Raw genomic sequence first — 26,516 nt, forward strand, 5'->3', positions numbered from 1 at the left:
TGCTGTCACCGACCGAGAACAAACACTGACTCAGTTTTTTATCTGCTTTTAAGAAACGTCGAGATTCCGGTAATGATGTTTTGTCCTTTTGTTCTGTGTGAGCGTGTTGGTTACATTCATTCAGGACAGACAGTTGGGAGCCCGCTGCAGCTGGGTGCCGGCGTGGTCCACACCCTCACACACAAACACACACACACACACACACACACACACACACACACACACACACACACGTTATCCAGCACAGGAAGTGACATCATGCACTACTGGCCAAAATACAGGAAGCATGACGACAACTTCTGAAGGACGTGAGGGACGCATCAGCCCTGTATAATCCACCAGCTGCTGCTGCTGCTGCTGCAGATCCCACACCCATGAGCGCGCGCACACACACCCGCCCACACACACACACACACACACACACATTCACACACTTTTAGGAATTGCAATAAATCAGTGAGATGACTAAACTGATTGCTCAAATGGTGGTTTATAGACACAAAAAAATACAAGATTGTTAGTTTTAGTATCATCTGCAATGTGGGAAAGTGTCTCCTCCTCCATTATTGTGCGAGCAGGGAGGCTTGTTTATAGGTCCCCATCTTTATCTCGTCATAATGCAGATGTCCTCGCAGATCCTCTGGTCCAACTGGAACGGATTAGCTAATAGCGTAGCATGGGTATTTAACCTGAAATAAAACAAATAGAATATGAAGAAACTAACATCAGTGTGTGACAATTGAAATATCAGCAATTAGAATTGATTGCTCAAACTGTATATTTATGATGACTTGAATGTGATGCAGCGGTTTAATCATCATATCAGGAGAAGACAGATGGAAATATCCTCAATGCCAGTGTGAGATGGCGACATCTTACAGGTATACCTGGGAGTTCACCTGAATGATAAACTGGACTGGACTGATCACACTGCAGCGACATGCAAGAAAGGTCGGAGCAGACGCCATCTGCTGAGGAAGCTCAGGTTCTTTTTCTGACTTCCTTTCTGTGACTCTGTGGTGGCATCAGCCATTTTCTGTAGTAGTAGTCAGCTGGAGCAGCAGCATCTCAGTAGCAGGTAGGAGGAGACTTGATGAGCTTATGATAGTGACCCCTGCAGATCACTATCACAGCACTGGGCAGCTCCTTCAGTGATGGACTGATACACACCCCAAGTGAGTGAAGGAGAGGTATCGCAGGTCCTGCCTGCTGCTGTCAGACTTCACAACCAGCACTGCTCCAGTAGACCTCACTCTGCACTGTGCAACACATGACTACTACACATGACTCTCATTTTTACTCTCATATTTATTATTAGTAAATAACAAAATCACTAGCACACTGTTTATAATTACATTTTCATACTGTACAATATTATATTTATGTGTATATGCAAGTCTGTTCTATTGTTTATTTTTAACTATTATCATTGTTTATTGTCACGTTGCTTCCCTTTTGGCATCCGTGGCAAAGAAACCTTCCCGTTTGCAGGACAAATAAAGGAATTCTGATTCTGATTCTGTAATAGAGGGACGGCTGCTGAGTTTGAGCACCTCCCGGACCGTTTCTTGTTTTATCGTCTTATTTGTTTGTTGATTTTTTTTTTGTGTGTGCGTGTGCAGCAGAAGTGCATGACGAAACATGATGAAGTGCCCTCAAGGGTGTACTTCCACTGGAGAAAATGCGATACGGCACAGTGTAGGCTGCTGTTCAGGGTAGAAGGCTGGATGTATTAAGTAGTTTTGTTTTGTTTGTTTTGTCTTTTTTACAGCATCCGAAAGGATCCCCAGCTGGATCTCCATCTAGCTGGCGCATGCCTTTATTCTTGAAGTGAGTGGAATAAACATATTTTCAACGCTAGTACTTTCCTACGCGCAGCTGTTTGCAGGATGCATAGTTACGAGGTCATGTATGTGTGTGTGGTCATGGAAGATCAATAACTGCAATGTGACGATGGTGGAACAGGAACGGGACAACTTTTAGTACGGTAACGAACAAACCTGTAACCCCTGTTACATGTAATCCTACAGCTGTAACAGATTTGGTGCACAAAGTCCGTTTTCCCCATCCTAACATTGCCACGCGTTTAGAAATAAATACATGCTGTGTCCATCAGCTATTCAGAGCCAGTGCCAGCCGCTGTTCAGGACCGACCTATACGTGAGTTAGTGAACGTGTAGAACAATCCGGGTTAAGACAGTCGTGCTCGCGGCTTCCTGTTGTTATGATTGTGGCTCGGTACGGCCCACGTTGACTCCATGTTCCCACTGGATCAGGTTGCCAACGTATCACACACACACGCACGAACACGCACGCTAGGTAGGATCACTTTCCTGTCTTTCCTGTGACCGCAATCGCACAGAAGCGCTCGGTATGGTTTGGCCCTGAGTGTCTCTCTCCGTCTGACCTTGAACTCCGCTCCTTGTGTGTTTCTCGCTGCCCTCCTTTTCCCGGCTGTCGCCGCGTCTTTGTCTCCCCTCTCTGTCTCGCTCCCACACTCTCAACGCACACAACAAACACACCACCAGCCTCTTAACTTCTGCCCAGATCGTTAGGCCGTCCCCTCACAAGAGGCATTCGTCGATAACCACAACAGTCCTCGCTCGACGCACCACGCCGGCCACACTCACGCAAACATACACAGAGAGGAACCCGCTGTCGCCCAAACAACATGCTCCCAAATATTCATGAGAATCGCACAAAAGCTACAAAGCAAGTATGTGTGGTCAGCACCAGGCATTAAATCTGGGGTCTGGAGCCGTGGCCACGATGTCACAACTTTGATTTTCACGGAGCCTCATCCTGTCAAGTGACTTTGATTATTTCTCTTCGCCTTCCTTTGTTTTCTTGCACGGTCTCTCATTAAAAGAGCCACTAAATGCAAACAGTACCTCTTGACTCGGACCTGATCACCATCAAGGCCTCGGGCTACGCTGCATCAATGCAGATCCTAACGCCTGCAGTGACAGCTCCGACTGCCAACAAAGCCTTTCCTGTGCCTGTGAAACTCCAGCCTCTGTCTATTTCCATCTGCAGGGATAACAAACACGGCGTAAAGCGTCCGATACAAACATAAACACGGGGGAATATTCGTGAGTCCGCTGCATGTTTTCACATGGCATGTCCAAAATACCATGAGGCCCCTCAACAAATAACTAAAATAGCCCAGTTTTCTGCAATCAAAACATTTCAAGGAGTGAAACCTACACTCTCTACGAGAGGATGTGACCTTTCGCATAATGAATCTGACGGTCCTGTTCAGAACGACACACACCTGTGAATGATGCTCAAACGCAACCTGATGTGGCAGATTTGACACATCCTTATACGTATCGAAGAGAAGTTGCGTTGAATGGACACATCTGTATTAAAAGTTGCCCGTGACACACGGCGTTTCACCAAAGCGGCTGCCCATCACTTCCTGTTGAGACCGGGGTCCCGTCTCCTGTTAACTCTAAACAATTTCCTGCTGACAAAGTGTTAGAGAGCCCGACGCCTCAGCGTCGACATCTCTGCTGACATCTGATGAAGTTGTCAAAGTGTCGAGGTATTACCAGGGAAGGTTTTCCTCTTTGCTAGTTTGCTCAGACGCCAATGATTCCATTCAAGTCTATGTTCCCTGTGTTCCAAGTCCGGTTCACTTACGGCGGCACTGAAAGCTGAGAACACAAATGAATGAAAACAGGTTTAGTAAATATTAATCACCAATTTGTTTGCAACATTAAAAATAAGTCATTGCATTTCCATATTTGGTTGCGTTTTTCTTAATTTGCTTTTTTTCCATTTTTAGTAGTTTTTACTTGTATTTGGGTGTTTTCCATATTTTAGTTGTTGTTCCATATTTGGTTGTATTTCACATACCTCAGTGATTCCGTTGATTTGATACGCAGAGGACAAAATTCTATGCTGACATTCAGGGAACATAATGAAGTCTTACTTTCCTTCACACGCTCACACAGGAGCAGGTGGAGAACAACAACATGAATCTGTTCGTCAGCTGTCTCGCAAAAAAAACTTTGTCAAGATAACGTGTTTGTGTGTATGTTTGTAGGCATGACGCTTCACGTGTGGTCGCTGGTGTGTAAGTGTGTGTTTGTGTGTATGTGTGTGTAATCCCTTCCAGCCGTTTCCCCTCCTTTCCTTTCCTTTCGCTCCGTCACAGGCCTGGGAAGCAGTCGTGGGGGGGATCTCTCACAGCCGCTCAGTGTGTGTGTGTGTGTGTGTGTGTTTGTGTTCGTGAGTGTGTCTAGCAGACAGCTGTGTGGACGGCCGGGAGCAGCCGTTACAGCAGGGACACACACACATGCACACACATATATACACAGCCGGCCCATCTCGGCATCCCACCCCACCCCTCTCATTCACCAGTACTCTCATCACTTCTTCTCAGTGGAGGGAGATGTCAGCTGTGTGTGTGTGTGTGTGTGCGCGCGCGTAGTTAGGTGGGGTGAAGAGACAGACATGGCAGTGCAGTGCTTTGGACAGTAGAGGTTATTATATAATTATGTGTGTGTGTGTGTGTGTGTGTGTGTGTGTGTGTGTGTGTGTGTGTATGTGGTGGGGGTCTGACCACCAGATGGTAAAGCGATGACCTCTTTACCAGTGTGTGTGTGTGTGTCTGCGTGTGTGTGCATGTGTGTGCTGGCTGAGACAAGGTCACATTACGCGGTTGACTAGGTGTTCATGTACCATATACCATCTTGAGCATGTCAGCATGTGTCAGTGTGTGTGCGAGTGTGTGTGTGTGTGTGTGTGTGTGTGTGTGTGTGTGTGTGGTTCGTCTTATGTCTGTGTGCGTAGCGGACGAACCGTGACATGTCATGAGCAAGGGTGGTCAAAAGTTCAACCAGAAAATCAAGGAACTAACGTGCTTGATTCAAAACTTGCAGACTGTGAAAAAGAACAAAAACAAAACAAAACAAAAAATAAACTGTTACAGGGAAACAATGATATTTTTACAACCTCGTTCTTTTTAATTATTTTTGCTCATCATTCTCATTGGTCGTGATGGCCGTCAATGTTGGACAGCAACACAGGTGGTCACACAGTCAAATCCCGTCCATTTATTTGAAAGTATAATTGAACTGCTGTTTATTCGTGTAGTTGTCATGTTGTGGCCATCTCAGTGATGTATGTAGCTGCAATATTGTGTTGTGTCATTAAATATCGACTTGCTGCACTTATCCTGCAATATAGAGAGCTTGCTCCCAGTAAATGTCCCCTGTGTGAAAAAGGTTTCAGTCAATCCTTCAATCAGTCGCGACCCCTTTACATTACATGCTGCAAAAAGAAGGTCAAAGCCAGGGCTGCTGGTAGTCAGTCACAGTTTGGTCTTCTAATAATAAAAATGGTAGCCAAGTGTTTTTTTGCCAATTAAAAAAAAACATAGACATGCACGTATTGATAGAGCGGGCTAGCTGGTCCACTGTTACTAGTGTTTATGCTAAGCTAAGTTAACCAGCAGTCACTTGTGTGATACTTTCCATACGGTCACAACAGCAGTATAAATCTTCTAGCTTTCCACAAGATAGCAAATAATCAAACGTATTCCTTTAAACCTTTTGAGGGCCATAAGCTCCAAACTTTATCCCATCATGTCTTGACTTTCCTTCCTGTGACATTCTTAAAAATCAGCCACGTCTTGTCTCGACGTTGCAGTTCATGGAGCTTTGCGAAACAGCACTTTTTTCTCAGTATTGTCCTCTACAATTTTGAGAATATCTTGTTGTAATCATGATGATTTACTGTGTGTTATTTTCGAAGCGCAGACAGGAAGCCCAGTGTGGGAGTCTCAGGGTGCGGGGGACAGAGGGAAGAGCGCGACCCCAGTGTTAGTGTTGGTACGGCCGCAGGGACCCAATGAAAACAGAGCTGTCAGTAGTGCTCCTCACTGCTAGGCTCTGTGTCAACCCACAGACCAAATAAACAGCAATCAGCGCTGCGCTAACCGCTCTGTGACAACACACACAAACACGCACTCACACACACGCAAACACACACACATAGCAAAGCCAAAGCTTGGCGAACCCAACTCAAATCACAGCGTTTGCTCACAATGCACTCTTCGGGGCATGTATGTGCGCGCGCACACACAAGTACACACATGCACGCATGCACACAAATGCATACACACGTCACTCACAAGTCCAAACGCAAACAGTCCGGGGAAGTCTGTCTAATGAGTGTTTTGAGTCTCGTCTCTGAGTGATGTAATGACAACACGTAAGGCAGACTCTCTCAGCCTGGGTGAGTGTGCGACTTCCCACAAACCTGGATTTGACTTGTGCACAAAGTGAAAAACTATTTTATACATCACATTCTGTTCTATTCTCAATGGTTTTACATTATGTTTTGTGTGGTATGCATTAATTGGAGGTTTAGAGATGATATTTTTATATGAAACTGCAATGATGTCAAAGTTACAGTAGGAGCCAGTTCTCACTCTGTTCTAAAAATAGCAGCCAATCTTTGGACTGAGAGGGGTTTTTTTTAGCAGCGAGTATAAATAAAACACATTTGAAAAATATATGGACAGTATATCACACAGGTTCTTGTTTGATAATGTTTGCGTGTGAACTGTTGGCAAGACGAGTCATCAAAAACTGACCATGACGTGAGGCCGAACTACAGCACAAGAGTTGTGTTTGAGACTTAGAAATCAACTTCTCTTACAGATAGCACATTTAATGGACACTATGATGTTGAAGGACAAGTAAAACAACATGTTTTAAAAAATAACTGGTAAAAGTAGAAGTTTATCCCATCCTGATAAACCTATTACTGAACGCATATCGCACCTTTAGGAGTTTTACCCCATTAACCTCCTAATTACTGTTTATTGATCGTCTGTAAGGAAGCTGTTGTACGTACTTCTTAAATATGGTCTTTTCTTTGTGTAGCAGGACATAAAACTACTGGTATTAACAGCTTATTTGCTTATTTTATTACACATTCTAAAGTGTCGTCTTGCTCATAACTAATTTTTGAATAGTGTGACTCTTGTGAACACACACAGGTTCTTGAATTATGATACAAAAGGTCTGGGAGCAATGTATAATATAGCCAGATGACACAGTGATACACACCATGATGTTAATAAAGATATTTTTCTCATATTCATGAGAATCTACTGGTGGTTGTTAAACCATGACAGTGAATCAGTGATCGGCTCTTTAGTGTACTAACATGTTATACAGTATGGTTGGTATACAGTTCATTGTATTGTATTGTGCGTATGGCGAACACATTGTCGTATATCTGCTTATTTCTCATCTGTGTCATTGTTGTAAATGCGCTGGATGTTTGATGTGACACCTTCCGTCGCCCTCGCCATCATTCACATAATAAAACAGTGCATATCCATTCATAATGACATTCCTGGCACCGCTTCAAAGATATGCAAAACTCTGACTGGGTACTTCACAAACTTTCTCTCTCTCTTTTTTTCCCCAAACCTCAAGGAATTTCCGAGCGGGGTGTGCCGCATTTCCACGGCGGCCCCATGTACAGCGGAGGGATCAGACATCACAAGTCCCAACTAATAGATCTGATTGTTCCGAAAATGTCTGTGCAAAGCCTCCGAGAGGGGAGCAGACAGACGAGAAAGCTCACGAGATCCCTCTGTGATTGAATAAGCACAAGGAGGGATTGGTTTCGGAGCTGCCATAACGAGCCTGCAGATACGACTGAAGTGGTCGCATCTAAATAGGCAGAGCAGACAGACAGGGGAGGATCGGCCCGAGAGCGCTAAGAAGAATAGCAGATGCTGAAGATGAAAGAGCGGCCGCGGCCCTCCACTGGAGGGGTCTGTCTCACAGATACTGACACACACACACACACACACACACACACACACACACACACACACACACACACATCAAAACAACCTCTCTCTTTAGGAAACACTCTTCATGAGGTGGTGTTGGTCAGTGCATTTACACTGCTGGAGCACGAGGAAAAACAACATGCATTATCAAACTTGTGCACACAGGGTGGTGGAAGACGTAATCTGATTGAAAATACATCCCTTTGCCTTCCTCAACAGATGAAGTTCTTGTCCTTAAAAACAGCTGGAATAGAAAACAACTGCCTGCATAAAAAGGCCTCCAAACTTACTTTTAAAAAAAAGAACTAATATCAACAAAGAAAATGTGAAGAAACAACAGTGTTGACATTACAGATGTCTGTGTATTATGTTGCAGAAATGTCTACTGAGTCTACTGAGGTTAGCGTGCTAACCAGCTAGCTCCAGTCCTATCTGTCTCTCAATACCACACTGTACCACAAGAGGCAACAGTCTGATAGCCCCTCATAGCCTTTACAACTCATTTTGGCTAACTAAGCTAATTAGCAAACAACACCTCGGTTCAGCTAAAGATAGCTAACAAATAGTTTCATGAGCAGCCATTATCCATTATATATTTTTGGAGCGTCCTTTGAATTCTGGCCACATATTACATGTTTCCCCATTAAAGTAAAAGTCCAACATTTAGAACATTACACTTATTAAGTTTCTTTCTGAGAATTAGATGAGAGGATGGATACCACTCTCCTATTTGCCTGTTTTATAAAGCTAGGCGCAGAGTGCAGCATCTTAGCTTAGCTTAGCGTTAAGACCAGAAACAGGAAGTTGACGTGTGCACGTTACTGAGCTCTGGAGGTGTGTGTAACCGCTCAGCAAGCCAGGAGTTTCCATCGCTATGGCGTTTTTTGGACTTGTTTTTCTGTTCTTTGGAATAATGGGCCGTCATTACGGTTGGATAGGCCCGCTTTCCCAATCTATATGCTAGGCTAAGCTAACCAGCAGCTGACTCCGGCTGCATAAAGTTTTTACCTTACAAACATGAGAGTGAATGTGATTCTAACCTCCTGCAAGAAAGTAAACCTATTTCCCAGAGTGTCAGCCTGTTCCTTTCATTCTCTGTTGGCTGTGTGAGATTGATAGCCTCGTGCTGCATTTAGCTATTTCGAGAGGAAATGCTAATTTGGAGGGTTTTATTTGCCTCTTTCTCTCTTTTCTCAGGAAACAATAAAGCTTTAAGTTTTTTCCCTCCTCCGCCGTCTCCTGTCATCCCCGCTGCAGACAAGCAGGCAGACAGGGCACCCTGGTCACGGCACGACAGCCCAACCGCCAAGATCTACCATTTCCGCTGGTGTGTCTCCTGTCGCGGTCTCTCCCCCTCCTACACACACTCACACACAACCACCGCACATAAAATAAATACACACACACTGGTCCCCTCCGGAGAGATCAATTTCACGGGATCACACGGCGAGCTCTGGTTCCCAGGCGCTCCTCACGCGCTCTGCAGACGTAGACGGTCCCTTCACACAACCTGACTCCTGACCCTCCATCATTACCGGGGTCAGAGGACCAGCAACCCCTCGCTGCAGGAGGAGGAGGAGGAAGAGGAGGAGGAGGGGTGGGGGTGCTCAATCCCAAGACTGCAAAGATACCGAAGGGAGGCTCGTTTGGCTCCCTTTTACTTTTTTTTCACAAGGCCAAATGTCAAACGTTAAAACATGTTTCGACTGTTCAGGCTCGTTATCGAATTAGTGGGTTAGAGATGAGCGATTAGGAGTTTGTGTGCATTGGGAGTGTGTGTGTGTGCGTGCGTGTGCGCGCATTCGACAAACGCGTGAAACCAATGTTGTTTTTCGCCTCACAGCTGACATACCTTCATGCCAGGCGCAGAGATCACACCGCAGCCGTATCAAAGGATCAAATTTAAGGCAATCGCGGCCGATCTCGAGGCACTGACCGTGAACTTCTTACGCTACTCGTGACTTCTGTCGCATGCCAGCAGGTTACTCTCTCTCGGATCTAAGCTGCCACTCCCGTCCCATATGCTCTTCGTTGTGTAAAAACGTCAAAACAGGACAAAATCTGCGGTTTTGCAGGGGGGGCGCAGGGGCCAGTCGGAAAGTGTGACTGGGTCAAACACAGAGCGATAATTACCTCGAGTCGAGATGAAAGTTAGATCGGCGCCTTTGTTCTCCGCGACTTTCTCTCACTCTCTCCTCGCCGTGACCACCCACCAGGAGTTTCGACCGACTCCAGACATGAGTCACACCCAAACCCCACACCCCCCCACAAACACCAGCCGCTCCCAGACAGCGCTCACGATGACATCCTGTGAATACCCACCAGCAGGTACTCCTGGATGGGAGTCAGCTGAGGTCAGCCTCCCATCCACCTGTTGAATTCAGATATCATATGTACCAGACTGAGGATTAGAGTGAACATTTAGAAGATCAGAGGACTGCAGATGAAGGGGTGCTGTGTTTAGGTTGAGTTTTGTGTAGGAAAAAAAAAAAAGAATTGCAGACGTGATCCCTGCAACATATGTCCGTCAAGCCCGCTGTCTGGGAAGTGCTACAGGTGTCTGAGAGAGCAGAGCCAAATTAGACCTGAAGCTGTTCAGCTAAACTCAGTTGTGCTAATGCTAACAGCATACGTTATATGTAGAGTTGTATCATTATTCTGTTTTAAAGAATATGTCTGGTAATATGTCTGTGTTTTTCCTTCTTGTCGTGCCACAAAAAAGAAGAAAAAAAACCCAAACAAACAAAAAAAAGGTATTGATCCAATCTACAGTCGATGCTGCCAGAACTTGAAATACATACATTCATTGTTGTCCAACAGCATATAAATGAGTCACACTGTTGCTTCGGGTGACTGTGTTCCTTGATTGCATAAAACATGAACAATGACAATTATTCTCAGACAATCCCGCAAACACTGTCTTTGCTGCTTATATTCCCCAGGGCACCAAATGTGTATAAATCCGCTGCTGAAAATAGTCCCCCGACGAGCAAACAATGTTTGGAGCCTTTTTCTAAACAATGGCAGTATATATTGTTGTGAGTCACTTTTAAAGATTTACATCTTTAACAGAACCCAGTGGGCTTGAGGCTTATGTGGACCAGACGGGGAAGGAATGAAGCACGTCCTCATACCTTAATGACTGAACCAGACCTGCATTGGATGTTCACATACTGGTTGGGTTTAAACTACTGAACTACTTTGTTAGGTTTAGGAAAACATCATGGTTTGGGTTAAAATGATTGAAGTTCCATGCTTGTTTTGCATACATGGGTTGTAATAAGCTGCTTTCAAAGGTGACCTACTGTATATGGTTATTTTTTCTGATGAGGACAGGCTGCTAGGACAGTCGGAAGCTACGAGAGATTAATGGTGTGTGGAAAAATTGAGACCAACTCCAAGCCCACGTATTTTAAGCTAAATCTTTTCCCATCACTATTTATTAACGTCTTCTACATATTTTTTTCATATATATTTTAACAGATGCATTCCAGTATTCCGTACAAGAAGCCAAACCAGGTTTTGTTGTGTAATGACAATAACGCCTCTCTCCATCCATCTCTCAGCTTGCTTTTTATGATAAACTTCTTAGACTCACACGACTCTCCCAGTTTTTTTGCGTAGTATCGTCATAGTTGAAAACATTCGGTGTGAGTCCTTTTGGATATAAAGTGTAGATAATGTTGGGGAAAAAAGATGAAGGAATAGGCAAAAGTACATCGTTACCTCATCATTTAATAATAAACATAATTCAGATGTCATTACATTTGACTAAAATTGCAATGACATAGGGCTGCACTACGAGTCGTTTCCTAAGCAGTTCGTGACAACATTGTCCGCTGAGGTTTGAGCCATGAGAGAAAATAACAGAGTGACTACTATAATATCCTATCAAGGCCTGGAAAGGCCAAATAACTGTTTATTTGCATTGCCTTCAGGTATTATAACCTCTAGCGTGAAACACAAACAGATTTTAAGAACTGCTAAAAATGTCCTTGAATAGAACGAGACACTCTTAAAGTAATGATTAAGAGGGCAACAGGGAAAAAAAAAAAAAGTCGCTGCAAAAAAAAAAAGAAAAAAAATGAGCTACTTCAAAAGAAAACCGTTTGTCTTGTGTCATCGAGACGGGGCGAGTTTCTCTCTGGGTCTCTGTGTGTGTGTGACAGAGGGAGGCCCTCCGACACTTCCCATGAGGGGGACAAGACAGAGACCAGTGTCAGTGGGTCAAATCTGACACGTCGTTCACTTCCTCAGTACACACACACACACACACACCCACCGGACCCTGTTAACAGAACTCACAGGGGAACTGTCAGCGATAGACAACAGCAAACAATGAAACCACGTTGAGACTCCCACCCTCCTGAAGGACAATACAAGGGTGTCTCTCTCTCTCTCACACACACACACACACACAGCCCTCACCCCTGCCTCACAAACAACACACCCTCCTACAGCTACTCACATTCATGAACATTGTCTCTCTCTCTCTCCCTCTCTCTGAGGCACAATGGTCGGGTGTCACACACGTCTGGAGCAGAATTAGCCGTCGCTTCCTCTCCCTGTCAGGGGAAACAAAGTTGGCCTTCCTCAGGGCTCCGATACGGCTCTATTTATAAACAACAACAAGGCTCGCCCTCCGCAGGGTTTCACCAGAGAGCTGCCTCGCCGTATTGTTTTCGGAGCGGACGAACATCTGTCTGCGGCTAACCTGCAGACGCCGCGGCTCTCCGCGGTTTGACCGTGGCTCACCTTCAAAAGCGGCGGTGCTCGGCTACAGCAAATATTTAAAGGGCGCCCCCACTCAAACGTCGGCTTGCTTATTGTTGCTTCTCTTGTATGTTTGAGCTTCGCCGCAGACGGACGCACGAGAGGGCTGTTTAAGAAGATATTTGATTTCTCTGTGCTTACGCTGAATCTGGTTTCTTAGACGCTGTTTGTAGAAGCGTGCTTTTATGACCTCGCGACTGGAAAACCAGTGGCAGTCCAATATGCAACTTTAACTATGGAGAGAGGACCTTATCCTTTTCCTTAAACCTTATCAGACGTGCCGGGCATACTGCACTTTTTCTAGGATTTCTGTCTTGTTTGTGTTGGGCCTGCACCATGTTTGTAAAAATCTGCAACATGTGACAGCGTTGCTCGGTATTGCCATGACGATATGACTTGCGATACCACCAACAAATGTTAAATATTAGCTCTGCAGTTCCTATGTCTGTCTGCTTTAATAGGCACACTGTTGACATAGAGTAATCTGAGGATTGCCCGGGCGCCATCCGATTGGCCGAATCACATGAATGCGTGGCCCGTGTTTGCTGCCTTTGCTGAGCGTAAAAGGCACACAGAAATGAAACGATTCTTCTGCAGTGTGTTTACTGCGCACTTCCATATTGCAGTTACTATAAAAACACGATTTAACTGTCATCACTTTTAAATTCCTCTAGTCCGGGGGCTGCCCAAAGTGGCACCCGCAGGCCACAGTTGGCCCACCGTGAGGTTCAATTTAGCCTGTGAGATGCCCCTTTTTTTCTCTCTTTTTGTTATATAAAGATTATTTTGGGTCTTTTTAGCCTTTCCTTGGCAGGAGAGAGTGTCAGGAAGCAGGGGAGAGGCAGTGGTATAAGATTTGAACAAAGCATTTGAACCCGGGCTGCTGCGGTGCACGTATTGCCTGTTGTTCCAGCAAAATAAAAGCAAACATTTTTTTAAACTTTCTAAATATGTAGGATCCCCAGTTATCAATCATTTTTGAAAGTCCGGGCAATGGCGGACACCTTGCACTGGAAGTAGGTCAATTATGGGAACAAAAGCATCATTTTGCATCGTAACAATACTATAAAATAGGTTTGACAAGGTAGTTTCACGTTTTGCCGCCCCTCCTCTCGTCGTTTTTTCGTGCACATTTATGTTTTTGTCACATTTAAAAGAACTTTTCCTGGCCCACAGTTTCTGAGTGCAGCGCTGTCAAATACACAAATCCCAGGAACGTAGCTATTTGTCTGACAGACAAAACTACAATCGAAAACTCAGAGAACAACAAACACAGACACCATTCGCCCTGTTAAGAGACACTGCACCATCAAAATGATTTTGAAGCTGTCATCTTAGGGTAAAAAGTGACATCATGTTGCTTTAAAAACCGGAATGATGCCACAGTTGTTTTTTTGCTGTTTCCAAAGAAAGCTTCAGAGAAATAACAGAGGTCGGTGTACATGGTTTGTATACAGCACGCTGGGTGAGAACATGAAGTGCGGAGAGAGAACATCAGCGGTTAACTTTTAATTGATATCCGTCATCGGCTGAGTCAGTTAGGATGTGATTCATTGGACCAAAGCAGAGGATGTGGTGAGCAGGTTTAACGGATTCTTTAAGTGATGACTTCTTTATTATGAGTGTTATCATTCAGAGCCGGTTCACATGGCCAAATTGTATTTCCTCTGTAATTTAATTACAGTTTGGCCCTCACTTTGACCCAGACAGCTACAATTACTGTTTCACTCTGTCACAATCAACCTCATTAATGACTGATATTTTTTACCACTGACAAAGCTGACATGAAGCGTGAATGACCGAACGAGCGTTTTTAATCTTGCGTCGATGAGTGCCGCCTCACCAGAAGTCAGCCCGCGTTTAACGGTTCAGCATGACTTTGTTTGGCTGGGTAGGAACTGAGAGTTCCCAAACACAATATCAACATCGTTCATCAACGTCGCTCTGTCGTCGCTGCAGCTCGGCTTAATTTACGCTCGTGAAGTCATCTAGAGCCACATAAGCCCCCCGCAGGAAATCAAATCTAAACTAAACAGTGCACACCTGATGACATGTGGGCCACTGTGCAAATACCAGCAGCGGATACAGTTACACATGACGCAAAAATATGGACTCTGCACTGCAGTGGGGGGGATTTATCGGAGGAATCCGTCTTTAAAAACTTCAAAGCGTGAGTGTGCACACATAACTCCAACCAGATCCCTCTGGTAAGACAGTCTAGACTCGATTGATGTCTGCGCTGATGACAAGTTAGTGCCGAGAAAAATGTACTTGTGGCTTATGAATAAGCTGAACTGAAATCCCTTTGCGACTGTACAGTGGGGGTAGACAGGAGACATTTTACCAGCCTAAAAAACTCAGGACGATCTTAAATTTGATTTCTAAGAAAATGTTTAAAAGGTGCAAGACTGTTTTGCATAAAATGTTAAAAAATGAACTCAAATTATCAACAGAATGTGAAGAAATATTAGTTTTGACATAACCTCTAAGACGTCTCTGTATTATGTTACAGGGATATCTGTTGAGGATAGCATGCTCATAGGCTGGTGCTCTGAGGTCCCAGTTCAGGCACAGTCAACTGATTATACCACTAGCTGCATGGTTAACCAACTGTGCTTACTAGTTAACAGCAGCTGCAGCTGCAGCTAGCAGCGATTAGCGGTTACCTTGGTGATATGCTAACCATGCTTACGAGCTAAAAGCAGCAACAGTTAGCAGTGTTTAGCGGTTACCTTGGTGATATGCTAACCATGCTTACAAGGTAAAAGCAGTGACAGCAGCATTTAGCGGTTACCTTGGTGATATGCTAACCATGCTTACTAGCTAAAAGCAACGACAGTTAGCAGCTACAGTTAGCAGCAGTTAGTGGTATGCACCCTCCTCTTATCAGTATCAGTATTTAGTGTTTGGAAGCCAAAGAGAAGGTTTGGAGAGACAAAATCCCTTTCAAATTCAACCTGACCGAAAAAGTGCAGACGGAGAGGGAGAAAAGAATCGATGAGATGGAGGGAAATATGTGAAAACGGGAAATTAGACGTGAACAAAAACAGAAATTAATACAAGAGTGGGGGGAGCAGTGGAGGTGAACCGTCACTGCAGCCCTGGTTATTTTGGCCCCAGAGTTCCAGTCGGTTTGGTGGCCTGATTTTGCAGCGGGAGGAGAGGGGTGGAGGAGGGGGAGGAGGAGGTGGAGGAGGAGGAGGAGGAGGAGGATTTGATGATGTCGTGTTGCGGGCCCTCACCTTCAAAGGGCGGCCCCTGAAAGGCCCTACTAATCACAACATGTGATGAGACCGGTAGAACAAAGACAGCCGTGCAGAAAATAACAGCGTGGGAACTCTGGGTGAACTTGAAATACAACAAGAGGGCTCACCCCCACCTCCTCTCCCTCTCCTCCTCCTCCTCCCACTCCCCCCCCAGTCACACACACACACACACACACACACACACACACACACACACACACACACACACACACACACATATACACACACACACACTCAGCAACTAATGTGGACGCACACCTGTGTTTATTGTGACAAAGGCCTCAGGTTGCATGAGCTCGGACACATGTGAATGCAACTCCCACTTCCCCAGCGCGCACACACGGCTCGCCCAATAATCACTTCGATGAATGTGGGAGTGCATCTGTTGTGTGTCTGTCAGGCTATAAGCGCAGCCTTGTGCGACAACAATAAGATGAAAACAGCTCTAAGTGCTTCCTCTCATTCATATAAACCAAACAAGGCAGCCTCCTCTCTCTGTGATGACCATTACGCCTTTGGTCGCTTCCCACTGATAAGGATCGCCATAGTACTGCCTATGCGTATGTGTGTGAGTACGAGTGTGTGCGTGTGATCCATAATTTAGTGTTTTCTGCCGATCTCTATCGGCGCAGTAACAGTACATTCCCTCGGAGAATGAACGGTGGCGTATCTAATTCATATTGCTTTATTGCGTTCATGTCTGATGAATCACGGTTCTGTTTCCTCGTTCCTTTTCAGTCTTGTTGCCTGCAGGGGGGTGTTTCAGAGGAGGCGTTATTAATAAAAAGTGACCTTTAAAGTGACATTTTCGAAACAGGCTGGAGGAGCGCAGCCTGCACGCACTGGCCTCGGTGTGGCCGCCTGACAGTGTTCATACGTTTGAGAAACTGGAAAGTGTTGGGGGATGGTGCTGAATTAAAAGCAAAGCGATGGTGGCAAAAGTTGCCCTCTAGCACCTTTAAAGTTCAGTAATTAAAGGTACATTATGTAGTTTTGGAGAGGAAATTTTAATCAGAAGAGAAAAGAATTTCTCTGACTTATTTCTTTTTGTTTACACCTAAACAAACTAAACAAACAAACTCTTTTTGTTGTCATGACTGAACAAACAAACTGACTTTGTAGGACAACACAGTTTCACACTGCTTGACCTTGTTTATATTTAGCAGACTGTGCCACCTTTCTGGCTTCAAACAGTGTTCTGGGGAGCTTATTTTCCCCTGAGAGCATCTTCTTTATTCAGTTTTGGCAAATAAAACTATATTTCTGAGTTTGTATTATTACCTCACTAATATCTTAAGTGTTAAAGTTTGTCTCCAAATCTACATAGTGCCCCTTTATGTCTTTATATCCTGTTCGTTTAAGCCACACAAAACATGCATTAAAGCAAACAATGCACATTTTCGACTTTACATTAGCAAGAAACAAGAAAAATCTTGTAAAACAGCAAATCGTCTTTTAGCCTACAGTTTAAATCAGCGTGATGTAACATGTCAATTAGTGAACTTAAGGGGTGCTGGTAGACATATTTTGTAGGACTGACTGTGGCCTAACAGACCAGCTAACCAACAGCTAACTAACAGCTAACCAGCTGCAAAATTATTTTTTTTAAAACGATTGAGTCAAAAGCTCTTGCTCCCATCTATGAAATATTCAGTGTAGGCTACACTGAATAGGAAGCGAACGAAAGCAGCAGCCTAGGCTAACTCCAAGCTAAGCTAGCCGGCCTAGCTTAGCTTGGAGTTAGCCTAGGCCCCTGCTACAGAATTGAGAGCAGCGTCCCCTCACCTCTTCGCGTGGATACACAGTCTTCATTAGCTAGGCCTACTGCTAAGATGACTGATAACTGCAATCTATTATATTACTCAAATAAATGACCCAGACAAAAATAATTACAAGGCCCTGTAAAACAACTGCAGTTATATAACAGCCTGTCTTATATAATATCATCCCTCCCTATTGACCGACTTAAATAGTTAAATACCCCCCCTGCAGGAGACCCTCCACTGAAGGGCCCCAGCTCCACATGCAGTAACACGAGCTCTCCCTGTGTACAAACACACACCAGCAGCTCTGTCAAATTATTTGGGGAGTGTGACCATTATAGGAGCCACCGGTCTTGTGGTGCTGGTGCTGGTGTGGAGACCGGGCCTTTGATTGCATTACGCTCTTTTGTCGAGCGAGCACACAGGAGTCCTTGAAGTCCCCACAGCGTCTCCGCCGTGCATGAGGTCTCTCTGTGGGGTAAGATTAGACTTGGTGGCTTCCTCTGGTTGCGGCGGTGCTCCCTGTCTCTCCTCCCAGGCTGAGTTAGTATTGGATTACAGGTTCACACGCTCGCTCGCAGACCGCCCGTCGCCCCGACCAATTGCTCCATTCATTCCAGCGCCGGAGACGGCCGCCGGCCTCTGATTGGTTATCAGCGCCGGTTAGGGAACTTTCCCACGGCCAGCGCGTGCTGACAGCCGGCCAGCCACTCCTCATCACCACCGGGACACACACGGGGGGAGGGAGGCAGGGAGGGAGGGGAGGGAGGGCAGTCACGGACCGAAAGTCCATTGGGCCGCTGTCAAAGTTTCTCCAAAGATCCTCTATGTGTCTGAAGATGGATCACTACGAGGTCTTTGTGACGCTGAGTGGCGGAGGCTCAATCACTTGTCAGCTGAGAGCAAGGCCAAGGTGATGGAGGGCGTGGAAGGAGGGAACTATATGGACATTTGATAAATTAAAGGTGCACTATGTAGTTTTGGGAAGAGATTTTAAACACTTTGTTTTCATGACTTAATAAACTGAATACACAAATATTGTCCTTTAAGGGCCACTGTGTAGTTTTTGAGGAAGACAAAAAAAGCTTTTTATTATTTTTTTTATGTCTAAATAAACTCTCTTTGTTTTCCTGAGTGAATAAATGGAATAAATAAACTGATCCTAAAGGACAACACATTTTCATGCTGTTTTACTTTGTTTATATGTGGCGGACCCTGCCACCTTTCCAGCTTCGAACAGTGTTCTGGGGACCTTGTTTTCCTCTGAGAACAGCTTCTTTATTCACTTACGGAACGTGGGCTTTGTTTTATTGCTTCACTGATATTGTAAATGTTCAAATTCTGAGTTTGAAATTCTTCCCTGAAAACTGCGCAGTGGCCCTTTAAGAATTTCACAAAACTTTCAAAGAATTCAGAAACCAGGGTTTAAGGATCGAGCCCCTAGATGCAAAGTTGTGCTGCGTAATTAGTGGGTTTATAATTGAGTTGATGTGGTTGGACTTACCCAGTGAAGACATGGCTCGGATGCCTCACTACTCAATATGCCCACTACCAAACCAGCATCACAGCAGTCTGTGAAATGGTTGATAATATTTGTGTACATGGGCACAAGTTTTCAATTTAAGTCGTGACACTCAAGTTGAAAATGGAAATATATGTCTGTGTACTTTAATCCGAAAGACTTAAACCTAGTTAGTATTTGACAGACTGATTTTAATGATATAAGAAGGATCTCTCCCTGGCCTTAGCTGAAGTTCATCATGTAGATTATATTTCATGACCGTTTTCAGTAAATTAGAATATCTTTTCCTCGCCATTAACTGTCGTCTGTGCGTGTGAGTATTCCATCACTTTAAAGTAATGACAAGACTACAAAGTTGGACGGGGTGAAACAGCTGCCACAGAGAGCCATTAGCTTTACTTTAAAAGGTCAGTTTCACTTGCAGTCTGGAGGGGGCGGGCCATTACACAGCTTTCAGTGGCTCGACTCACATAGCGGGAGCAAATCTTCAAGTATTACTAAGAAATAAAAAATGAAAGCTTGTTGCTGATCTTGGAAGCGAGTTGACAAAACGATGTATTCACGAGCTCTATTAGTTTCAGGATGTTGTTTCCTTTGTCAGGAGAGTTGCCAAACTGATGTTGAAAAACAACTTTGAATCTCAAATTCGAAAACTACGATGGATGAGCAGTACTCAGTGCTCAAAAAAAAACAAAAAAAAAAAAACCTCAATGTATATATATATATATATATATATATATATATATATATATATATATATATATATATATATATATATATATATATATATATATAGACTTTAATGAGAAAATTGCTAAAGATTATTCGTTATTATGTCGACAGCTCCATAACAACTAAGTGACCCTTGTGGTTAGATTGTTAAGACAAACGCCAAAAGCTTTGCACAAACTGCAACAGAACGATCGATATGTTAATTCACACCTAAGATCTTGTTTTACTGTAAGTTTTATCGTGTTTGCCTTTAAATAAATGACATGACAGATACCAAGGGTCAGCTCTCTCTGAGAGCCTCCAGGAAAGCCCACAGAGTGAGATGTCTTCACTTTCTTCCCTCCTCTCGGACTTGTCGACGCGCACTAGGACGCTCTTGGACCAACCGCGCTGTCACTCAAACCCACCGCCGCTCCGCGATTGGCCGCTCCGGCCGGAGCCCCCGCCCCTGTTGGCCGGCACCACAGTTGAAATGACACCGTGGGAAAGCCGAGCGCTTCAAACGGAGGCGCTCCGGGCAAACCTGGGCAGACGCACGTCAGACACAGACACAACACGCAGAGACACTGAAGGACTTTATTGTCGAGGACTGAAAAAAAATGAAGAGGAACCACGACTTTAGCTCCTCGGACAGCGAGCTGGACGAGACTATAGAGGTGGAGAAGGAGAGCGCGGACGAGAATGGGTAAGTTATTACGCCTCTCATAAAGTTAGTCAAAAATAACGGGAAGCCCGGCGGGATAAAAAAAAAAAAAAAAAGAATATATGTATTTACGAATCTTCTCGTTTCATGTGTTTTAAAGGAACATGAGCTCTCCTCTCGGGTCCATGTCGCCCACCACGTCCACTCAGGTGCAGGCGAGGAAGAGGCGTCGAGGAGTAAGTAGTTGTATTTAAAGATCGTTTTCTCTGTGCAGTTGGAGACCTTGTGCGTGACTTTCTAAAAGAAAAAAAGAAAAAGAAAGAAAAACAGCCAAATAACACATGTCGTGTCTCTGCTCAGATCATCGAGAAAAGGCGCCGGGACAGGATCAACAACAGCCTGAGCGAGCTGCGCAGGCTGGTCCCCAGCGCCTTTGAGAAACAGGTGAGCAACAGGCAACCAAAAGTTTGATACCACTGATGCAGAGTAAACTTTAAAGTCCAGAAATATGGAAGCATTTTGTGCGTTTGTGTCATTTTTTTCATGTTGTTAAATTGGCTGATTTTTGGTCTCTCTGAAGGGCTCAGCCAAACTGGAGAAGGCAGAGATTTTGCAGATGACTGTTGACCATCTGAAGATGCTTCATGCTGCTGGAGGCAAAGGTGTGTACTTTTGTTCTATTTTAGTGTTTTAGTTTTTTAGTTGTTGTTTAGTTGTTTTTTTTTTTTTTTTTACAGGAAAACCTTTTTTTGGACTCAGGAATCCTACTGAATGTGTGTGCCTGAGAGGGAAAAGTGGAAGTTGAATGCTTAAAAAAAAAAAAAAGAGCTCAAGAAAAAAGAAGAAAAGGTTCATAAAAATGACTCAAAACTGGTCTGTCAGGGTTTTTCTTTTTCCCTCATTTAGACGCGTGTCGTTTTGAGTGATGAGCCCCAAAGCTAGGGGCATATTGATTCATGTCAGACACACTCCTTCACTTCTGGAGAAACTTGTTCTGTGCTTGACAGGTTTAACTGATCTTGCCTCCTTCCTCCTCCCGTCCCCTCAGGTTATTTTGACGCCCATGCCCTGGCGATGGACTACCGCGGTCTGGGTTTCAGGGAGTGTCTGGCTGAGACGGCCCGTTACCTGAGCATCATCGAGGGCCTGGACAGCACGGACCCCCTGCGCCTCCGCCTGGTCTCCCACCTCAACAACTACGCCAGCCAGAGAGAGGCTCACTCCGGCCTCAGCCACCTGGCCTGGGGCTCTGCGTTCGGGTCCCCTCCTGCCCACCTCGCCCACCCCCTCCTCCTGCAGCACCAGCAGCACCAGCACCAGCACCAGCCTTTGGCACCTTTACCCCGCAGCGCCACCAGCAGCCCACAAACTCCCCTGTCGTCCGCATCCACTTCGACCACCCCGTCCTCCTCCTCCTCTTCATCATCCTCATCCGAGCCCCACGTCCCGGGCAGGCGGAGCGGCAGTGCCACCCCTCACTCGGATCAGGGCCCGATCCGGGTTCCTCCTTCCACCGCTGCTCCCACCACCGTCCACCCCGCCTTGGTCTCCTCATCGGCGTCCAAGCTCTCACCTCCCCTCCTCTCCTCCCTCTCGGCGTTCCCCTTCCCCTTCAGCGCCTTCCCCCTCATCTCCCCCGCCACCGCCATCAGCCCGCCAGCTCCGACGTCCAGCGTGGGCAAACCCTACAGACCCTGGGGAATGGAGATAGGAGCGTTCTGACTGAAGTGACTCGCTCTGAGCCGGACTCTCGAGGACAAGACTCTTTAAGAAAGTGCTATTTTTTTTCTATGATGTTGACAGAGGATCCACCTATAGCTGTAGGATTTTTATTATTTTCTTGCTAATGTGTTTTGTATAGAAGGAAAAAAAAAAAGCAGTGAGGAGGGAGAGACCGTGACTAAAAAGCAACACGAGTGATTTATAGTGATTGATCTCTTGTTCCTGCCCACCCCTTTAGAAGTCTCACCCACTGTTCTCGGCCTATCAGGAATGGCTTTTCCAGATGGTCAAGCAGTCGCCGCCCGTCAAAGTTCCTGGGCGAAACTGTCCCCCTCCTCCCTCCTTTTGTTTTTCACCCGGTGTTGGTGTCCTGGTTACATATGGAGAGGACGGAGGGGAGGGCGGGGGGCGGCGGAGAGCCGAGAGTCACCCCCCCCCTTTTTTTTTTTTTTTTTTTTTACAGCATTTTATGGGGTGGAATAACCGAAACCAGGTGTTTGTTTGACAAAATACTGGGAACAGAAGTTAGCTACCAGCTCGGTTGAAATAAACTCAGGCCGTGATTTACCCACAAGCCATTGTGTAAAGCTCGCCATCCTCATGTTACGTTCCAGTAAATCTTGTCCTTAAAGGTCCACTGTGTAGTTTTTGAGGAAGGAAGAGAAAAGGCTCTTGATTAGCTGACTTCTTTTTTTTTTTTTTTTTTACGCCTAAACAAACTCTCTTCGTTTTCCTGACTGAATAAATTGAATAAACAAACTGACCTTAAAGGAAAACACAGTTTCAAACTGTTTACATTGCTTATATGTGGCAGACCCTGCCACCTTTCCAGCTTCAAACAGTGTTCTGGGGAACTTGTTTTTCTCTGAGAGCAGCTTGTTTATTCACTTATGGAAAAGACACATTTTTTTTGTATAATTACCTCTTTGATATTGACAATATGATTTGATATGGTTTGAATTCTGTCTCCTAAACTGCGCAGTGCCCCTTTAACGGTCTAGAATTCACACATGTTTACCAGCTTTTTCCGCCTGTTAACCGATGCTTCGGGTGATTGGTTTTCATCACCTTGTCGGCAAGTTATTTTTCTTGTCTCCTGCTCAAAGTTGCAGCGCTATCACTCAGTTAATTTTGCTGTTTCTTTTGTTTTTAGTTCAGTTTTTCTCATTTAGAAAAACCAACACCTGCTCTCCTTGTTAAACCTCACCTGTGAGTTTGTATATTTTATGGTTGTAAAAAAAAAAAAAAAAGAAGAAGAAAAAAGAAAAAAAAAAAAAAAGAAAAGCACAAGCGAGCACGGACAAATCAGATTTCTCCGCTTTCCGGAGTTGTTGCTGGTGGTGATGACAACCCTGTAATAAATGAGTTCAGATAAATCACCTGTGAACTTATCAGCGTCCTTTTTATGTGTGCGAGTGTGCATTTGCATGTGTTTACTCAAGAGCATTTGAGATAGTGTGTGTGTGTGTGTGTGTGTAAGTGTGTGTTTGCTTATTGATGCCTGGGTGTGTGTGTGTGTGTGTGTGAGACGCCACAGTACGTGGCGACGCCTGGTATCAGATGAGGCTGCTTGTTTCTCTCAGCAGCCCTCTGTGTGTGCACAGGAAACCATTAACAAGGAGGGGATATCCTGGACAATAGCAGCCCGGCTGGCCCCATGCGCTGCGTGGGAACTAGAGGAGGAGGGGAAGAAGGAGGGGAGGGAGGGAGGGAAGGTTGGAAGAGGATGAAGAAGGAGAGGAAGGAGGGATGGATAGAATAAGGGGGGGGGGGAGAAAGGAGCGCAACAGGGGGATCAAAGGAGAGAGAGAGCAGGAGAGAGGGAGCAGAAACTGTGAGAAAGGAAGTGTGCAGGGAACAGTTTTTTTTTGTCCCCTTGCCACCGCTTCGGCTCGCACCAGCTGCACCTTCTGTTCTCGGCTCTGCACGCCGTCCCCTCCTCTGCTGGTCCAAAAGGTTTACCTGCTCGCCAACAAATATCCCTGTTTTTTTCTTCCCTTTTTTTTCCTCTCAGACGTCCACCCTCCCTCTTTCCCCCTTTTCTATGTCCCCTCGTTGTCCCCCTTCTTTACCTTTTCCCCTTCACTGGTGAGGAGGATGATGCAAGGCCAGGTAATGATGTCAGCCTGACTGCAGCCAAAACCACAAGGTCAGTGGGAGTGATGGTGGGGACAGCTTGTCTTTTGTCTCCCCCAGCTGGTCGCAAACGGTACTTCAACAACTGAGACCCTGGCACAGGAACATGGACGATGAGGGCCAGAGACAGTAAGAGCAGAGCTGAGACATTTTAACTTAATATTCACAATATAACAACAATTATTTACAATTTACAAGTGCTGCATTTATATTTAAGTTACATAGAGCGACACCTTTAAACCTATGACAGTGGCACTTTGTATTATTACACTGCAAATATTGATGCTTTCACCCATAAGCAAGGAGTATATTAATCAGTAATTGAATGTAACTATGTAGATTTACTCAAGAACTGTACTTTAAGGATAACTCTACAGGTCTTAGAGAGTTACTACTGCGTCTGTGAGAAACTAACTAGTTAAAGTTGAAGCCTATGTTGCATTGTGGGTAATGTCGGCACCCAGAAGTCGTAAACGTGAATTCACCTGGCTTGAAATCTCGAAACGATGAAATACGCGCCGCTGAGAGTTGACTCAAGCTCGTCGCATTATATAATCAGCACTACAGCAGTATTTCCAATCCCAGCATGCACTGCTTTAGAGTTGGGGCTCTCCAGAGACCCGACTGTTTTGCTTGGATAAAAAAAAAAGAAAAAAAAAGAAAAACATAAATAAATAAATAAAATAAAACAAAAACGTGACGTGTGTTAAATGTAGTTGTTGCATAAACGTAGTAGAATAAAACAGGATGACATTTCCTGTTTCCATGTTGCCTAGTGGAGGTTTTGAGTATTATTCAAGTAGCTGATATTGTAAACAAGCGGAGTACTTGAATAAATACGCTTACTTATATTCCTTCTGGTTAAGAACTTGTTATATGTAGAATCAGATTTCTTATCTCCTTCAGTCATCAGTCATTCCCTCTGTAAATATGAGCTGTCTTATAATGTCTGATACTGAAATGGATTGTTGATTAATTAATTTACTGACAAACAATTAACCAACAGGAATTTTGTTATTTGATTAATCGTGTAAGATATCTATAAGTAGATAAAAACCCTTTCGGGTTAAAGTTGCATTGGTTGCAAGTATTTTCATGCAGTTTTTCTTTGGTCGTTAGCAACATCGGAAGCCAGATGGAACACAGCTCTTACTCATAATATCAACAACCTGCTATTTATGGGCTCTGATATGTGAAAAGTTCTGTCTTGAGGATATTAAATTGGTCAACTGAAGCTTTTTTGAATTTAGAAAAACAATACAGTTTACCCATAATGACTTCACAACTTTGATTTCACATATTTAGCAAACCTTGATTTTCTTAAAAATGCAAAAAAGTCAGGAAAGCAAGTTAAATATTCATTTGACTTGCTAAATATTCGATTTACTCTGCATCAAAGCGGATCAGAATCCAGTGGTGCTCAGCATTTGACGTAACTCCTTGTAGTTTTTGGGATGCAGCCATTTGCGCATCCCACTGTTTTCAGTTGTTAGTCGCGGGACATCACTCACTTTTAAAAACAAAAACACAATTTGGATATTAACAAAAAAGTTGCACTGTCACCTCTGACTTTGCACTTCTTACTTTTTGTGCTTGGCTCAGCCAACACTCTCTGCACTGTGATGACAGCAGCAGAATTCAGCTGTGGGTTGGCACCAGAACTAAGTCCCTAGAAAACTATGTTTAAAAGTCTTTCACAGACCAGATGATTCATTTTTAAAACAATAGACAGATTCACAAGGAAAACAACCCTCATAACATAGATATTAATTGGTGTCTTAACACATTGTTCTACTGTACAATAATGTAACCTTGCATTATTGTCACTGCAGCACATTTTTATTTAATTTCACCTGGTTAAAATGAATTCTGTCAAATACCATATGCAGTTATTCTAGTGTTGTTTCAACCCCAAGCAGTTCAACTTAAACTGTGAAAATACTTTGTTCTTATCTATTTCAATACTATTCTGTACAGTGAAGTATGAGGCACATATCTTGACATGTGTCTATATCTGTATATGTAGTTGTCTTATATTGTTCTTCAGTGCACAACTTATACATCTTTATTGGATACATTCTCATCTTTTTATATCTCTTTAATTTCTCTTGATAGTTTTCATAGAATTTCTCCA

At 44.4% G+C, this 26,516-nt stretch overlaps 1 protein-coding gene and 1 long non-coding RNA gene across 3 annotated transcripts; one reads left to right on the forward strand and one right to left on the reverse strand.

Annotated features, from left to right (window-relative positions):
* Positions 1 to 505: 505 nt before the first annotated feature.
* Positions 506 to 24,966, reverse strand: LOC119016601. The gene is made up of 3 exons (XR_005074201.1): positions 24,868 to 24,966; positions 24,319 to 24,475; positions 506 to 689 (listed from the first exon to the last, which is right to left on the reverse strand). It is a non-coding gene; the product is annotated as an uncharacterized LOC119016601 (long non-coding RNA).
* On the forward strand, positions 14,638 to 22,997 carry hey1 (hes-related family bHLH transcription factor with YRPW motif 1). Of its 2 annotated transcripts, none has more exons than XM_037092559.1 (6): positions 14,638 to 14,768; positions 20,152 to 20,566; positions 20,685 to 20,760; positions 20,885 to 20,968; positions 21,105 to 21,186; positions 21,573 to 22,997. In XM_037092559.1, exons 2-6 carry the CDS (start codon positions 20,481 to 20,483, stop codon positions 22,244 to 22,246), a joined length of 1,002 nt encoding a protein of 333 aa, XP_036948454.1. In that variant the 5' UTR covers positions 14,638 to 14,768; positions 20,152 to 20,480; the 3' UTR covers positions 22,247 to 22,997. The 2 variants fall into 2 exon arrangements, with proteins under 2 accessions (XP_036948454.1, XP_036948455.1); XM_037092560.1 differs by having other exon boundaries at positions 14,673 to 14,768; positions 20,251 to 20,566.
* Positions 24,967 to 26,516: the final 1,550 nt, after the last annotated feature.

Source organism: Acanthopagrus latus, chromosome 3 (genome assembly GCF_904848185.1).
Source record: "Acanthopagrus latus isolate v.2019 chromosome 3, fAcaLat1.1, whole genome shotgun sequence".
NCBI classification, from domain to species: domain Eukaryota; kingdom Metazoa; phylum Chordata; class Actinopteri; order Spariformes; family Sparidae; genus Acanthopagrus; species Acanthopagrus latus.